At 37.4% G+C, this 17,913-nt stretch overlaps 2 protein-coding genes across 2 annotated transcripts; both read right to left on the bottom strand.

Moving 5' to 3' along the window:
- Positions 1–21: 21 nt before the first annotated feature.
- On the bottom strand, positions 22–1,360 carry SIC (hydroxyproline-rich glycoprotein family protein). Its single transcript, XM_089618791.1, has 2 exons — positions 859–1,360; positions 22–745 (listed from the first exon to the last, which is right to left on the bottom strand). Exons 1-2 carry the CDS (start codon positions 1,103–1,105, stop codon positions 243–245), a joined length of 750 nt encoding a protein of 249 aa, XP_089474917.1. The 5' UTR covers positions 1,106–1,360; the 3' UTR covers positions 22–242.
- Positions 1,361–14,891: 13,531 nt separating this feature from the next.
- Positions 14,892–17,609, bottom strand: LOC149390591 (double-stranded RNA-binding protein 1-like). The gene is made up of 3 exons (XM_089621169.1): positions 17,321–17,609; positions 16,657–16,919; positions 14,892–15,850 (listed from the first exon to the last, which is right to left on the bottom strand). The coding sequence occupies exons 1-3, from the start codon at positions 17,343–17,345 to the stop codon at positions 15,143–15,145; spliced, it is 996 nt and encodes a 331-aa protein (XP_089477295.1). The 5' UTR covers positions 17,346–17,609; the 3' UTR covers positions 14,892–15,142.
- Between the last annotated feature and the right edge of the window lie 304 nt (positions 17,610–17,913).

Here is a 17,913-nt window from a genome sequence, read left to right as displayed (position 1 = left end):
AAAATAAAAATAAAAAAAGATAATGAAATACTCACCTTAAATCCCGAATCAAACCATACAAAGAAAACATTACTGTTAGAATGCTCTCATTATATTCAAAGGTAATTAAGGTTTTACAGAAGCAGGAGATTTAAAAAAAAATGCAGCTCAGAACGAACCAACATCACCGTCCTATGCAAGAAGCTTACAAATCTAGTTCATTACCAATCCGGCTCGTACCTAAACCTGTCCAAGCGCAACTCTCAGGTGCTCGGTGCATCACCAACGGCTTCACTAAACGAGGCGGCCAAATACTCCGCGAGACTAGGCTGAGAATCAACCTTGTTGGAAGCATCCGAAACCCTAGCCTTCTTAGCGCAATCAGAGGCCGGAGTCGGGGCCCAAGATTTCTTCAGGCTCGGAGGCCTCGCCTCGGCCCAAAGAACAGGCTCCAGAAACTTCCACGGATCCTCGACCATGGAGTCGCTGTAAAATCTGTCCGGCCCCGAAGAACCCCGGCCTCCTCGACCACCCCTAGGGCTGTTGACCCAGTTACCCCTTCCTTGTCCTCCACCATGGAAAGGCCTTGGCCGAGGATTGTAATTATATCCAGCTGCATAGCCGGGTCCCACGGGGTAGCTCTGATGGGCATTGTAAGGAGGCCTGGATATACCTCCCCTGTGAGGAAACGAGTTTTGAGAACCACCTCTTGGCTGGAACATTTGTTGACCCTGAAACTGGGGCACTCCGGGAGGCATTTCAGGTCCTGATAAACACAGATTGTAATTAGAGCAATCAAATAAAACATTCCGAAAGCTCAGCGATCCAAAACAATGAACGTGGTCGTGGATTAAGAAGAAAAAAAAGGTAATTAATTACCAGGAGCAGGAGGGCGATAAAAGTGGGTGGGCGTGCGGGGAATAGCAGCGGCGGCGTGGTTGGTTCGAGTGAAGGCGGACATGGGGTCTGTGTAGAAATCGAACCTCGACCTCGGCTCTGCTGGAGGCGCCACCTCCGTCAGGGGGTTCGAAAGTGCCGGACTCGGGAAGCTTCTCGAATTCCCGGCATCGTCTGCTTCTGCGCGCATCGCTCTCAATCTCTCCCTTCTCTTCTCCGACTCCTCCATCGAACAACAACAACAACAACAACAACAAGATGACACAAGTTGATTCTTTTCAGTTACCAAACAACGATAGAGCTCTCCCCTCAAATCAAACAACCTGGGCTGGGGTTTGGTTCAGGTGGTATAAGGAAGTGATTAAATATTTCCCCTAAATTTTCAATGTAGGTATTTATTCGAAATTTAGTTGTCTCTATTTTCTCTACTTGGACTTAGTTTTCTAAGAGAAATTTTGACCATAAATGATCACGTCACAAGCTCATTGACCACTACCACAGAATCTACACTTTTTTTTTTTTGTGGTAGAACAAAACCATTGCGAATTCTAGTAAGTGTGTGAGAGTGAGCGTCTCGTCTTTCATCTTTTTATTTTTATTTATTATTATTATTTTATCTTCAATAGTATTTTTCATGGTTCGTTGGTTGATTAAAAAACACACCCATATTTTTTCAGTTTTGTAATAATGGTGGTTGAGTTCATGTCATCAAACGGTAACAAGTCTTATTTTAGGCCTCTAACTTCTCTTATATTCTCGGTTTTGCTCACTAGCTTGTGGGCTTATTTTGTGAGCTTTGAGTACCCCTCTAGTTTTTTTAGTGTAAGATAATGACCAACTTTGTCTTGATCGTCCTTGTTATGATCGGAATTTTATAAACAACCATGTTGAAACTTGTTCGAAGTACATAAAATGTGAAGAGCGACCAGGAATATAAGTTAAGTTTTGAATATCGATTAGCATAACCTTAAATAATGGAGAAACTTTCGCTATAATAAAGACTAGTCAAACGAAGTTTACAATGGACACGTAATTATCAATAACTGCCAAAGTAACTTTTGAACAGTTATCTTGACAGTTACATAACGTACATAAAGCAGTTATTGGATAACCGCTCGAGACGTGAGTCTGATCAACTCGCGTTCATACATGACTCCCACCTATAAAAAAGCAGAAGACCCTCAGAAGAAAAGTGGATACTCATTCGCAGACTACCCCTACGCTGCACAACATTTCATTGTTATTTTCACATTTATTATAAGAACAATCTGATCTTTATACTTAACATATTATCAAGTCTAATCGGTATTTGTTGTGTAATTATCGAGAAGTGTTGTATCTATTTTATGCATCAACGATTCTTTGATTTCTTTGGACTCAAGAAAAAAGTAGGAAAGTATTTCAAAGTACACATGAGTTAACAAATTATTTCAATTTTTATCATGCAATGGTGGCATGAACACTAGACCTATTTCAAAAACTATTGGAAATACATTTATCATGCATATGTATATTGTTGTTTTTGTGATGTATTTATATTTGCAAGATATTCTAATAGTATATAATATAAAATATAGTACTTTGGCTATATGTGACGATGATAATTAGTTTTTTATTGTTTGGGATTTGCTACAATTTTAAATGAAATTTGTAACTAACTACGCCATTATAAATTTAACGTTTGGGATATAACCAACGTTTGAAAATTTTAGAAAAAATAGCCAAACGGATTATGTGACACTTAAATAACTTATTTGAATTTTCATTTTATCCTTTGTTTAAAGCATTTTTATTTTTGTTACAGTCCGTCACACACATTCTACCGTTTTTTTTTCATCAAAACTTCAAAAATCCATATTTTCCTTATATGAACTCAAAATTAAGTGATTAAAAATCCTACGGATCCGTGGCGAAGAGAGCTTCAAAAATAGACTCACTGTCATTAATTTTCGACTTTTTAAATTACTTACATTTTTTTTATTAATTATAACATGTTTAATGGGAATATTTAAGTTAAATATAATTGTCATTAGCTATAGGGAAATGGTCGGATCTAGTAGTCATTTCAATTATTTGGACCAAAATATAGGGTAGCTTGTTTTTGGACACTTTTAGTAGTGTTTTGAGGAGAGATAATAGTTTGATACTGAGTTTGCCCTTGAATTTGTAATTTTGTTCATTCAAGCCCCCAAACCAAAACTTGCTCAATAAGACTTCTCATACGGTCTTGTTTATTGTGCCATGTATAGTTCTCTCTCTCTCCTCTCTATTTTTCTCTGCGTGTGAAGGACGTTTCATCTCCCTTTCATCACCCTCCATGAGCTGCGTGTCTATGAAGTGAAGCTCAGCTCTCCGGCCACCTCGTCCTCGTCTAAAAGTAAGCTTCTTTCGTTCATCGTCGTCGTCGTCTACTCTCCTCTCTTTTTGTTTCCGGGCTTTCATTCATCCTCTTCGGGTTTTTGAGTTTCGGATTCATATTTGTTCAACGTCATCATCGTGCATCTTAAAAGAAAGCTTCTTTTTCGTCGTTCATCTTTGTTTTCGTGCGTTTGTCTGGGTTTTAGGTCTGTGTCGTTCTTGGTTTGTTGGTGTCATTACCCGCCGTCTCTGTGTTGTTTGTTGCTGGGTTTGTTTGTGTGTTGTTCTTCATTGTTTTGAACGTTTTGAGTTTTTCGCGTTCTTGAATTGTAGACATACATGTCTATAGTCTCTGAAATTGTAGACTGTAGACATGTTATAATTGTAGACATATAGGTCTACAACTTCCGTTGTTGTAGACGTATTAGTCTACAACAGCTGAAGGTGTAGACCTGTATGTCTACAATTACAATAATTGTAGACAGTATATCTACAATTACACTTCATTGGTGTAATTGTAGATATACATTTCTACAAATATTTTCATTGTAGACATTTAATTTTTTTCATACATGATAATAACAAAATCTGATATGCGTTTCTCCTATGCAGGAATGTCAGAAATATATATATTTTTGAAACACAGTGGTAGATGGGTCGAACCCATAGTATACGTCGAGGGAGGAAATTTGGGTATTATGGTGTCGTCTTCGGTGAACTACCCTAGTCTGATGCAGATTTTGTTCGCGGAGCTTGGCCTTTCCCCATCAACTCACAGAATCGGTTTGAAGTACTTGATTGACGGTGCATGTAAACCTGTTGAGATTAAAGACAACGGTCAATTGAAAGCTTATTTGTATTTGAGGAAAACGATACCTGACGTCGGAAGATTTCATATGATTTTGGAAATATCTGAAGAGTCGCAGGAAGGGCATGAGGCAGCAAGGGAGAGCCTAGTTTCTCCAGGATTTAGATCAACTCCTAACACGGTTGAGCCAACGCAGGGACTTGAGGACATGAATACTTTCTACGATGCAACGCAAGAACGTAGAGAATCCCCTCCTCCACCACCTAGACAGACTCATCCTACTTCGCCTCCTCCACGTCTCTAGTCCCCTCCTCCGCCTCCTCCACGTAGAGAGTCCCTTCCCCCGCCTCCTCCGCATAGAGAGTCCCCTCCTCCGCCTCCTCCACGTAGGCAGTCCGCTCATCCTCCTCCTCCTCATCCAAGTAGCGATGAGCAAGTGCTGGATATCAATTCCCGCGTGACACTTAAGTTTCATGGAATGTACGCTAGCAAATTGGTCTTGCAAAAACAATTGAGTTTGTATGCCATGAACAAACACTGTACGTTTCGGACAAAGTATTCGTCTAAAGAATGTCTCCATGTAGTTTGTCCGGGAGAGCATTGTAAATGGAGTGTTCGAGCAGTTAGAATTCCCAGCTCTCCAATTTTTAGGATTAAAATGTAATTATTAGGTTGCCATAATAGAATAATTGTTAGTTTACATGTCTACAAACTACTCCAACTGTAGACATGCAAGTCTACAGTTTACATAAATTGTAGACTTGCTTGGCTATAATTGACAACAATTGTAGATATTATAAGTACACAGTTACTGCAACTGTAGACATATATCTTTACAATTGTTGTTAATTGTAGACTTATAAGTTTACAGTGTATGAGAGTTTTTATTACAATTATACATATAAACAGCTCCTTCTCCTCAGGAGACATGGCCATGGTCTCCTCAAACTTGTCCAATATGCCAAAGAAGCTGAAGTTATGGTCGACAATCTCTTCTTCGGGGACAAACCTCACAAATCCTTGCATATGCCATGAAAAAAACATGAAAATCTACACAAACACTCCTCATATCACCAGAATTATATCTACACAAAAAGTGCTCATACAAAAACCAGTCTACAATTTCTGGAGTTGTAGACTGTTATGTCTACAACTTCTGGAACTGTAGACTTTTTATGTCTACAATTTTAGAAATTGTAGACTTTTATGTCTACAATTTCTGAAATTGTAGACTTTTATGTCTACAATTCGTGTGACTGTAGCCATTTATATCTACAGTTCATATAAATAGCTATATAAATGGCTACATTCACAAAAACTATAGACATAAAACTATACAATTCCAGATATTGTAGAGGTCGAAAAAAATATTCTACAACAACAAAATGGTGTCAAACTATAGACATAAACATCTACAATTCTAGTGACTATAGCTATAAATGTCTACAACTACAGAAATTATAACCTATTAAGTTTTCAAAACACTATAAATGTAGATCAAACATTCTACAATCACATCAATAATAACCCAAACTCAGCTTTGCATGCCATAAAAACGTTACCCAAAACGCTCAAAGTGAAGAAATTTACCTCATATGTGAAGAAAAAAACATGAAAATCTACACAAACAGTCCTCATATCACCAGAATTATATCTACACAAACAGTGCTCATACAAAAAAGAGTCTACAATTTCTTAAATTGTATACCTTTATGTCTACAATTCTCGTGACTGTAGCCATTTACATCTACAGTTCATATAACTGGCTACATTCACAGAAATTCTAGAAATAAAAGTCTACAATTACAGATATTGTAGATATCGAAAAAAATAGTCTACAACAACAAAATGGTGTGAAATTGTAGACATAAACATATACAATTATAGGGACTATAGCTTTAAATGTCTATAATTACAGAAATTATAACCTATGAAGTTTTCAAAACACAGAAAATGTAGATCATAGAACTCTACAATCACATCAATAATAACCCAAACTCAGTTTTGCATGCCATCAAAAAGTTACCCAAAAAACTCAAAGTGAAGAAATTTACCTCATTTACAGTTGGTTTTCGTTTTCTGCGTTGAAATTGCGATCTCTCATCTGAATTTGACGCCGGTGAGTCAATGACCAGTTTTGGTTTCTTTACTCGAGACGTTGTTGGCTTCTTGGCCGGAGAAAGATTTTTCTTCAGCGGCCCCGGAGCTTTCTTCATCGTCATCGGACTCTTCCGAACCGGCGCACGTTTTTTGGCCGTCATTTTCTGCGATTTTGGGTTTGAAAAAAGGTGATTCGTAGATATTTGAAAGAATAATGAAGATTAGCAACAAACCTGAGATATTTAGGAGAGATTAGCAACGACCCCAACGATTTCGGCGACGTGGGTGGCGGTTCCCGGAATTTCGGCGACGTGGGGGAGGGTTTCCAGTGATTTCGGCGACGTGGGGGAGGGCACCCGACGATTTAGGCGAACTGGGTGAGGGTTTTAGATACGCGAACAAGGAGATGAAAATGGGTTTCAATTTGGGTTTTGATTTTGATATACTCGGGTATTTGGGAAATGGGTATTTTCAAAACAAAAAATTAACTCAAGGGCAAATATGTACTTGCTCACTTCAGCAACTACTAAAAGTGTCCAAAACAAAAACTCTATATTTTGGTCCAAATCATTGAAAAAAGTACTAGATCCGGCCATTTCCCTTAGCTATATTCATAACGTTTGCAAACGTTGGCTGCATTCCAATTTGATTACTTATTTTTTGTTACAAATCTATGACAGCCCATATTAAATTGACAAGGGGTTCGCTAATTATAACTCTTTTTAAAGTGAAAATCTTTAATGAATAATTAATGGAACTTTGTATGTGTGTGTGTGTAATATTTTGTATTTTAATTGAAACTTGAGTTTTTTACTCACTTCAATACTCACTCGTCTATATGTGTACTGTATACTTCAATCTTCACGTTTGCTTGCTTGTTTTGTAATTTCATTTTTACAAATACATGTGTATACTCATTAATGCATATATATGATTTACATGAATAAAAAAACATGAAGATCCAATTACATTTACTCTTATTATGTAGTTAAATAGACAAGTAGGATATTATTCCACTAAAATCTGTACATTATAATGCATATTGTTACATCAACACTCACGGTTTAGAAACAAAGAAAAACAAAATACTAGGTGGCAATGATACTGTCTTGCTAATTAGATCAAAATATTATTGGCTAGTTTAGATTTAAACTAAATTGTAAATAAAATTAAATAAAACATGAAATTTGCTTCAGTAGTCTTCCAATTATTTGGTGGTGCAACAGATAATAAAATAAAATAAATAAAGGAATAAAATATGCTAAGAAATAAATTAAATACATTTAGTAATGAATAAAATAAAAATGACAATCCTTGATTTAAGTGGAAGTCCATGTTCGTGTCACTAGTTTTTTAGTGGTATGTTTTAGTCCTCTTCCCCGATATTTTTAAAAAGTATTTTTAAAAAGTGAACCACCGATTTAAGTACAAGATATTATCTTTATCGAGTGGGCGTTTAGACACCAACATCGTAATCGTAACGACTCAATTACAAGAGCGGAACTCTACCAATTGAGTTATATCCCCTCGAGTGGATATGTATGCAAGAGTCAAATGCTTCTTTTTATATTTTTTTCTTGGTCGGCCGTTATGGGCTTAAATAAGAGAGCTTGTGCCCGTCGAAGAGACTGATGGGATGGTGAAAGTGCCTCGATTGATCTTATAATCGGCGAGTGACTGACTTGATGGTCTTGATAGAGACTCTTGGGTAAAGAAAAGTTAAACAGTAGATATACATTAAATATTCTTAAAGAAAGTGTCAATTATGTATTGGTATAGAAACTTGTTGTCCAGGTATCTTAGAAATTTTGGGTGCTAAGAGCAACTCCAACCCATGCACTATATTTGTTGTTGAAATCACACAACTTTTGTGTTGATTTAGTACCACATTTTTTTCCAACTCCAACCACAAGACTTAATTTCACACTAAAAATACTATTCACCATTATTATATTATTAAAAAATATACAATCTCTTTATTAATAAATATTTCAATAAATTATTATAATGTTTATATTTTTAATTAAGTGATTAAAATTATTTATTACTTACCAATATTTAACAAAAACTAAAATAAAAAAAAAACTGAAATAAAAATTACATTACTCAAAAAAGAAAACATATTACATTTAATAATTCAACATTAAAAAACATACATTTGAAAGATAGATTATATCATACTAATTATCGGAATTAGTATATTCATTCCGCAAGTGCTTAATTAATACATTTCGAAGTTCAATATGAGCGTCTCTATTCTTGATTTGTCGGTGTCAAGCTAAAAACTGTTAAAATCGAGCATCTTCATCGCCCGCCATCTCTACTTCTGCATTTAGGACTTCGGCTCGTTCTTCAATGGTTGGATTAGCACCGCGTTCATCTTCTATTATCATACTATGCATAATAATACCCGATGTCATGATATCATGTAACACTTTCTTAGTCCATAAGCGGGATGGTCCGGCCACAATTGCAAATCTTGACTTCAACACTCCAAATGCACGCTCCACATCCACTAGTACAAAAAATAGCAATAGGTGCGACTTTTTTCGCACCTGAAAGTCAATTTTCGCACCCAATGATACCTATGGGTGCGACTTTAGGTGCGACTTTTTCGCACCCGAAAGTCCGCACCTAATGATTTTAGGTGCGAAAAGTCGCACCCGAAAGTCATGACTTTCGGGTGCGACATTTAGGTGCGACTTTTCGCACCCAACATCGCACCCAAATTGGACAAAAAACTCAACCGAAAGTTGGTGGGAACGGCATTGGGTGCGACTTTTCGCACCCAAAAATTTGGCGGGAAGAGCATTGGGTGCGAAAAGTCGCACCCAATGCCCTTCCCGCCAACTTTCGGGTGCGAAAAGTCGCACCCGATAGTTTGGTATATATTTTTGAAATGTTTTTTTTACGTTTTTCCTGTAATTTTTCTGCAGCAAAACAAGTTACAAACAACTTCAAAACAGGCTAAAACAAATAAAAAAAACAACAGTAATTTTTCATTACAAATGTCATTATCATTCATCAACAAGCATCCTAACATATTCATTGATAAACAAACATCCAAACCTAATTCGACAATTCGCAAATTGTTACTTTAATATTAACCTATCTCAGAAGGTTACATAAGCCGAAAACGCAAAGCCAATTACTCTCCCTTGTTTTAAATGTGTAGCATCTCTGCAAAAACAACATAATTACAAAATCCATGAGGCTGTGTTGAAGACTAAAAAATAAACCTTGGCATAAAAAGAATTAAATGAACAAATCAAAATCAAGATCATGTATATAATACATAAAGAAGAATGAAATGAACAACGAGTGGGCTTGATGCGGACATCGAGCGGGCTTTGACGTTCCCCGAATGCTCGGAGAAGTGGCGACTTTGAGGCGGCGTATCTTTTTACTCGAATGTCAGTTTTCCTATTCGCGCCACTTGTTTCGAAGCTACGGACGTTACGAACACGAGACGTTTTCGAGTCTACTTTTCGCCGACCTTTCAGACCTAAAAACGCTGTTTAACAGCCTTTATTTCGAGTTTAAGTTTAGAGTTTAATTGTGTGTTTATTTAGTGTCTTTTGAGTTGTTTGTCCTTTGATTTTTCCCGACTTTTGGGATTCTTTTGTGGTGTTTTTAAGCCTCGTTTTCATATTGTAAGAGGCAGACTTTTTAAATTTAATTTCAATTAACATTCTAATTAACTACTAGACTAATTATACTAATTACAATTAATCAAAAGTAATTAAAAATACATAATTAAAAGGGCTGCAAGAGGCTAACCTGCAGGGCGGGGCTTGAGCACGGCGAGGCTGCGAGAGGCAGGAGGAGCACGGCGGGGCTGTGACGGAGCTGGAGCACGGCACGGCACGGCACGGCGCAGCAGAGCTGGAGGCGGGGCTTGAGCACGGCGAGGCTGCGAGAGGCAGGAGGAGCACGGCGGGGCTGCAACGGAGCTGGAGCATGGCACGGCACGCAGAGCTGTGTTCTTGTACCCAACCAAGACAATAATTCAATCCAAAATCCAAAGTCTTAAACAAATTATCACAGCCTCAAAACAACAATACATATCCAGAATTCTTAACCACAAACCAAAGATTTCACACGGCCAAGAGTAACGAAATACACTAAATTCGTCCAAAAATTAATCAACACTCAAACAGCCATTTCCAATCAATACCCAAACACTTAATGAGCCACAAAACATCACAAAATCATCAATCAAACTTCACAAATCAAAAAACCCCCAAAAACTCGGGTTCTCTAACCCTAGTTCATCCCAAAATTCGGTCAATCATACCAAAACCAAGAAATTCGAAATCAATTGACAAACTCAAGACATCAACATCAATAATCAAGCTCCAACATCATCTAAACACGGCCAATTCCACAGATTTCAACCCGGAACCAAAACCCCAAAAAATTCAAACCAAGAACCCTAGCTTCGAATTTTAATCCAAGGAAGAGAAATTCTCTCCTCAAACCAAGGAATTTCTCGTTCCCACCGCTTCCTCGTCCTCTTCCCGATGGTTACCCCTTGCTCCGGCGCCTCCGCGGTTCACGGCGGCGTCTTCTCTCCTCAGTTGGCGCGCGCGGTGGCGAATAGTCGGAGTTTAGCTGACCGGAAATTAAAGAGGAAGAAAAAAAGAAAGGGAGAGGAAACACACCTTAGGACGCTCGATGGTGGTGGTACCCGTTGGTGGTGGTCGGAGAGAGAGGCTCGGTGGAGAGGACGCTCAGAGTGGACTGGTGGTCGTGGTAGGAGATAACTCGGAGAGAGAGAGAGAGAGAGGCTCGGAATTATGTTAAGAATGAATGAAAATCGAAGTGAAAATTTGTTTTAATATCCTGACCTAGATATTGGGTGCGACTTTGTCCCACCCAATGACCCGTGTCGGGACTTTTGGGTGCGAAAAAGTCGCACCCAATGCTATTTGTAAAAAGAGGGGGAAATTTTGGCCGCTGAAAAATTTAGGACATTTGGGTGCGACTAAGTCGCACCTAATAGTTTTGATAAAGTATTGGGTGCGACTAAGTCGCACCCAAAAGTTTTGACGGACTTTTGGGTGCGAAAAGTCGCACCCAAAGTTAAAAAAATTAGCGAAAATTTTCCAATGCTTGTTATTGTTTTGGGTGCGAAAAGTCGCACATGAAAGCATCATTTGGTGCAAATTTTGGGTGCGAAAAGTCGCACCCGAATGTCTTCCGCACCGGAAAACAGTATTTGTAGTAGTGATCCTACATGCTTATTGTTTCATTGAAAGTAACTTTTTTTTGGGGACCACGTGGATCGTGAATAGTTTGAACAAAGGTCGACCATTTTGAGTATATACCATCAGTTAGATAATAAACCATATTACATTTTTTTCCATTAATGACATAATTGGTCGGTGGAGCAGTATCCTCAGCAAGATTAGAAAAAAGATGAGATGTCTGTAGTACATTAATATCATTATTAGATCCCGGTAAACCAAAATATGCATGCCATATCCAAAGATCATAATCAGCTACAACTTCTAGAATAATAGTAGAAGATCCACTACGTCTAGCATATTGACCTCCCCAAGCTGTTGGGCGGTTTTTCCACTACCAATGCATACAATTCATTATCTGAAGAAGAAGAAGAAGAAGAAGAAGGTATATCCGATGATTTACCATATTGAAAATTCATCTTTTATGATGAGAAGAAGTATACGGTAAAGAAGGTGATGACATTTTTTCAAGTATGAAACTCATCATTTATAGAAAGAAACAAATAGATCTAGACCATCAAATTTCTAGATCTAAAATCTAGCCGTTGTATTGTATTGTCACTTCTTGTATCTTAGCATTATGAAAAAGAAACAAATAGTTCTAGACCATCGAATTTCTAGATCTAAAATCTAGCCGTTGCATTGTTTCGTCACATCTTGTCTCTTAGCATTATGAGAAGAAAAAAAAAACAGATCAAATTTTTAGATTTAAAATCTGACTATTACATTGTATAGTCACATCTTGTCTTCACCAACTCATTATATAAATAAGACTTACTCATCAACTCTCTTCAAACATGACTTCAAATCGTAGTTCTTCATACTATGTTCAAGAAGATATACACTTGTGTCATGCCTATATTGATATTTCTCAAAACCCAATCATAGGGATTTCCAAAAAAAAAGATAAATTTTGGGCAAGAAATGAAGCAAATTATCACTCATATGGAATCCAAAAAGTTAGACCAAAAAGATCTTTAGAAACTAGAATGGCAACCATTCTTTCTGTTGTTTTCAAACTAAGGGGATGTGTTAACCAGATTGAAAATAAGAATCTCAGCGGTGCTTTGGAACAAGACATTGTAAGTATATATTTTGTCGATAATATGTATACATGACATTTTTTTATTTGTACTTGCTAGTTTTTTATCATTATTCTCTTATCAATATGTAATAGTTAACTCAAGCAAATATGTTATTGGTAGAGGATGCCAAATACAAGAGAGACTTCAAATTCGATCATGTGTGGCCCATTCTTAAGGGAATTGAGAAATTTGTTGGTAACAACTCAAATACCGATTCCTCGAGTCATAACCATCCTTCATCGTCATCATTTTCTACTGAGTCACCTGTAACCCTAGGTATGAAATTCATTTGATCTTAACATGAACGATCAAGAAGGCACTTGCAATTTATCTGGAAGACCAATGGGCGTAAAAAAAAAGCAAACAGACAACAAAAAGATGCTGAAGAATTTAAAAAATGAAGGACAAAAAGGAGAGTCTTATCCGAACTATTAAAGATTCTAGTATTGATAGAATTGAAGTTCAGAGACAAAAAAAAAAAATGAACTTCGAAAGAAAAAAAATTAAGCTGGCTCAAATGAAAGAAGAGAATAAGACTTTATTCATGAATTTGGATACTATATCCGACCCAAATATGCGTGAACTTCTAGTAAAAGGAAAAGAAAAAGTTATGCAAAAAAGAGCATATATGAATCAATATGAAGAACAAGGAGAAATTTTCAATATCATGGATCTCAATATCGAGTATCTAATTATCAATGAAATCAAGCTCAGGGAGATCAAGCTCAGGGAAATCAAACTCAAGGAGATTAAGATCAAGATTTTACTCAGTATTATAATTATATTGACAGAACTGAAAATAATTTTCCCAGTTATTAAATCGTGTTTTAAGTATTTACCATATCTTTTAAAATTATGTTATTTTTTTAGTTTTTATTTTATTTTGTGTGTTTAATTTAAACTTTGTAATCTATGTTTAAATTTTTATGTTTTAATTGAATTTTGTTTTAATGTATTTTTGCAGTCAATTTATGAATTTTTGTGTTATATATATATATATATATATATATATATATATATATAAAGTTGGTGTTTAATGAGTTAATAAAAGATTTAAAAAAAGGAAGTCATGTGATACAGTGTCACAGCATACATAATGTGACACTATATCACAATGCATATTTGCTGTGTGAGATAGCGTGAGGTTGGAGAGTTTTGTGACACTATGTCACAACATATATAGTGTGATACTGTATTACAATGCATATTTTCCGTGTGAGATAGCGTGAGGTTGGAGAGTTTTGTACGCTATATAGCGTTATATAAAGCATAATCTAGCAATTCTAGATTCATGTTTTGAAAGAAACCCCGAATTTGTTTTCTACTATAATTTTTTTGTCTTCTTCTACTAGAGTAGACTAGGGAGTTTCCCTTTATGGTTACAGACCTAATTGAGCCTTGATGAAAGATTTGGTTCCTCGTTAGGGGATAAAAATGGAGAGGGCGTCCTAGAAGGGCCACGTAGTTAAAATGCATCACTATTCAGTCCACTCGACCGTCGTGAGAGGGATATAAATGAGAAACAGCTCTAAAAAGATCGTCTATGAACACGTACCAAAAAAAAAAGAGTATAGATAATGAAAAGTGAGAATCCGAATGAGTAAAAAGGAAAAGTTTGCACTTGAAATGGCATCTTTTTTACCATCGGGAAAAGAAAAGAAAAAATGAGGGGTCGTGAAAGACTGAAATGTGAAACAATACGGAATTGACCCTCTTTGCAACCATCAAACCAAAAACCAAAGCAGTGTTAGAGTATGCATTCTCTTTCTTGTTGCTATTTCTTTTACTGCTTAACGGCGTGTTCAATCATTTCCCTTGACCATTTACAGCTGCTTTTTCTTCTTTCCTCACTTTACTACCAGTTTTCTACATACTACTACGGTTGTACTTCTGGTTTTTTTTAAAATGTCCCGTTTGTGTCCTTAGTTACTATTTATAAGAGGTATATCTAAATCATGTTTGAAGGTCAAGCTAGTGTTCCCTGTGTTTGCTTGGTGGTTTAATTAAGTTGCGCGATTCACTCTAACGTCGCTATCACATAAAGATATCATGATCGACCATTTCGACCGGGAAGGTCAAAGAGGAGGTCAACTGACTCTCGATGCGTTCAATATCCCCTTTCTAAAACGAGCACTTACATTACAGGCAGGGACACGAAAATACGTCGTCCAACTCTGTTACTGTCATGCAATCAATCCTTTTGCAATTACCATCACCATTTCTAACGCTGTGTGAATCCAAATCTACTACTTCTTAAGGGTCATAGTTCATAAATCCAAGTCAAACTTAATGAGCATCCATAGCGATTCTTAAATATAACTTATAACCAGGACAGGAAAAAGGGACAATTTCTACTCAGTCAATGTAACTTATAAATATAAGTATCAAACTTTCTCAATGCATTACGCAAATAAATAGATAAATAAATCAAACTTTCTTAATAAATTCTGTAACTATGAAAAACTAGTCCTCATGGAAGCATACCAATAAAACATCTCTTAAATAACATTTCTAGCAAACTTGTAGGCGAACCACTCCCAAACTATGAAGCCACAGTGAAGATTCATGTCTCATTTCTACTCTTAACTGCAGAATTGGACTCGCATAATTATATAATTTTAAAAATAAAATCTAAAAAATGACTCTGGGAGGATAATCTATCCAGATCAGCTAATCAAATTTGTAGCAAGAGCAGAAACAGTCTCTAGTAGTTCCCCAGTGGCAGCGATACCGTTAGTTGACTTTTCAACATTCACGTCGCTATCTCTCACATCGGGCACCACCTCAATGACATCCTTGGCTAAAAGACCCGTGGGCCCACCAGAAACCGGGTCTAAACTTCCACTGGCCGGCTCGCTGACGTGGCAAACAGAATCGGCTTCCACAGAGAATCTCTCCGTTTCAGGACCTGTTGGTTTCTCACAATCTAAATCTACATGCTGATCCGACATCGCCGCGTTATTTCTATTCCTAGCTTGGGACATTTTCTTCTTGGACCCGCCGTTGAGAGATTTCTTCCTCGTTTTCGCTCTCTTCGCCATCCGTGGGGTTTGCTCTGATTTTGCAGCGACCGGCTCGGCGGGCCGTTTTTTGCAGGGGAGAACGGTGAGCTGAGTGGTCTCGACAGACTTATTCCCAGAATTGGCTGCGAAAGACTGGATGGCGAGAAGTGCAGTTCTGGCGGCTTTTATCTCGGCCTCTTTCTTGGTCTTTGCCGATGCGCCGATGTAGCGGGTCCCACCGATCTCGATAGTGCACTGAAAGGAGGTAGGGCGACCCGGCGCCTCGTCCGTTTGGCATTGGTACAACGGGATCGCATAGTTCATCTTCTGAGCATACTCTTGGAGAAGGTTTTTGCACAATCCAGTTTCATGCTGAGGGTGAAGAAAAGAACAAGCACCACAAATAGTATGAGTGGAACAGCTAAGAACTAAAAAAGAATCAATGTAATTCAGTAACCAAAGGAGCTGTATTGAGGCTCAAAAAAAATATTGATAATAACCAAAGCCGATACCTATTTTGAATGCAATTGGAAAGAGTGAAACGATATAGATGAAAGATCGAGAGATCTATTACGGACAAATAAAGTAAATAAATTCTAGGTTTATGGATATAAGTACAGCTGAAGGGAATGATGCAACTAATGTTGTAAGAGAAGAGCCATAACGCTCATCCTCTAGGCTTTTTGACAGGTTACAACATCTACGAAAAAACCGTGCTCCAAGATAAAAAGTGATCATTAAGATTCAATCATTAAAACCATACTGTTCCATAAACCATATCCAAAAAAAAAAAACATTAACGTAAAATGTTCAAATGTGTCATCTGAGTTTTTTTAAAACAATTTTATGATTGCTGTTTGGAAATGAAAAATTAAATTTGAATTAGCTTTAGTAAACGCCATTGGAAAATCAAATTTAGTTGTCGGAATGCGGATTTTTCATTCCCTAAGAATACAGGGTTTTAGAAAAGTTAAACATATTGATTATTATTATTATTATTTTTTTTTTTGGAAAATTAGGGAACGGTTGCCCAAACTATAACAAACACATGTATTTAAAGTGATTATAATAGGAATGCTGTTTAGTTGAGAAAATCAAGTTCCCAAACATACAACGGGGTCACCCGAAAGAAGCTTCCACAGAACTCAAACAAGTCGACCGAATAATGAGAAACTTACGACGGGAAGAGAGATGGTTTGGTGAACGTCACCGGATTTGACCAACTCCGAGAGAGCGACTTCAGCGGCGGACTGTTCGGCGGCCTTTCGGTTGAGGAATCCAGTGAGAGAGTTGTATGTGACGTCGTTCAATATCACGGAAGACCGGAAGTAAGGCTCGTGGGACGGCCCTTCTTTTACCGTTTGGTAAACCGGAGTTCGCACTCCCACCTTCTGAGCATACTCTTGTAACCGGCTCTTGAACACGTAGCAATTCGAAACACCTGATTCCCCAACAACAAAAACAATCATTACCATTCACTCTCTCTCTCTCTCTCTCTCTCTCTCTCTCTCTCTCTCTCAATGAATCAATAAAGGGCTCGGTTTCATGAATACCCATAACTCTATTAAGAACCCTTGAAATATCTACCTGACTCCAATGATAGTCCCCTGAGTTTCAGGTTCCAACAACTATACAATCATGCGATTCACTAGTTTCCATTTGAAAGCACACTTTGATATTATTTAGTTCGGAGTCTCCAAAACCTACAGTCTTAAGTAAGCCTGAATAGCTAGGTTCGTTTCCTTTAACTATCTAATCACCAAAAGTGGCGAGCTTTGCTGTGCCTTCAAACCTAACAACTACGCTCTTACAAAAAATGAAAAAAGTGAGAAAAGAGAGGACCTTGGAAAGAGTCGTTGGTGGGCATAGCTGTAGCGAGTGATTGGCCAATAGATTTCGTGGGCAAAAAAGCTTAACCGTAAAAACACGAACTCGGTTCAGAGGCCGAGTGATTCGGATGGAGAAGAAATCGAAATGGGTAGATTGGAGCGATGGTGGTCGCTGAAGATAAAAACAAGATTTCAGCTTTGCTTGCCTTCTTTTGCCTCAGCTGTGCTTCAACAACACCTCTCTCTCGTTCGGCTATGCTTTATTTGCATTATATAAAGGGAAAAAAAAGGATAAAAGAGGAAAAGAATCAGAATCGTACGAGTAGAGCGAGTTTTTATTTTTTATTTTTTGGTCGTCTCTCCTTCACGCACATTAGGCTATATATTTTGAGAAAATACAATAATTTTTTTATACAGCGAAATACAATAAAATGAGAGTGTGCGCGCCAACTGAAATTAGGACCGGTATAAAATTACATTCGTTTCAAGGACAACTTTGAATGTGGTACTAGGATAGCCTAGTGGTAATTCCACACCACCTCCTGTATGGAGGTCGTGGGTTCAATCCCCATTGCAGCAAAGCTGCCTTCAAAAAAAAAAAAAGAC

The sequence above is a fragment of the Urtica dioica genome, chromosome 7 (genome assembly GCF_054948205.1).
Source record: "Urtica dioica subsp. dioica isolate 48M chromosome 7, U.dioica_male_clone48M_v1_H2, whole genome shotgun sequence".
NCBI classification, from domain to species: domain Eukaryota; kingdom Viridiplantae; phylum Streptophyta; class Magnoliopsida; order Rosales; family Urticaceae; genus Urtica; species Urtica dioica.
This window is presented reverse-complemented; position numbering and strand designations above follow the sequence as displayed.

Bases quoted from the DNA above. Each gene is read 5' to 3' on its own strand.
- LOC149390591 (XM_089621169.1), bottom strand. From the start codon at position 17,345: ATGCCCACCAACGACTCTTTCCAAG. The intron at 16,920-17,320 runs GTCCTCTCTTTT...TTGGGGAATCAG, and splicing joins CACCAACGACTCTTTCCAAG to GTGTTTCGAATTGCTACGTG. The intron at 15,851-16,656 runs GTAAGTTTCTCA...CTTCACCCTCAG, and splicing joins AAACCATCTCTCTTCCCGTC to CATGAAACTGGATTGTGCAA.
- SIC (XM_089618791.1), bottom strand. From the start codon at position 1,105: ATGGAGGAGTCGGAGAAGAGAAGGGAGAGATTGAGAGCGATGCGCGCA. The intron at 746-858 runs GTAATTAATTAC...TGTGTTTATCAG, and splicing joins TTATCGCCCTCCTGCTCCTG to GACCTGAAATGCCTCCCGGA.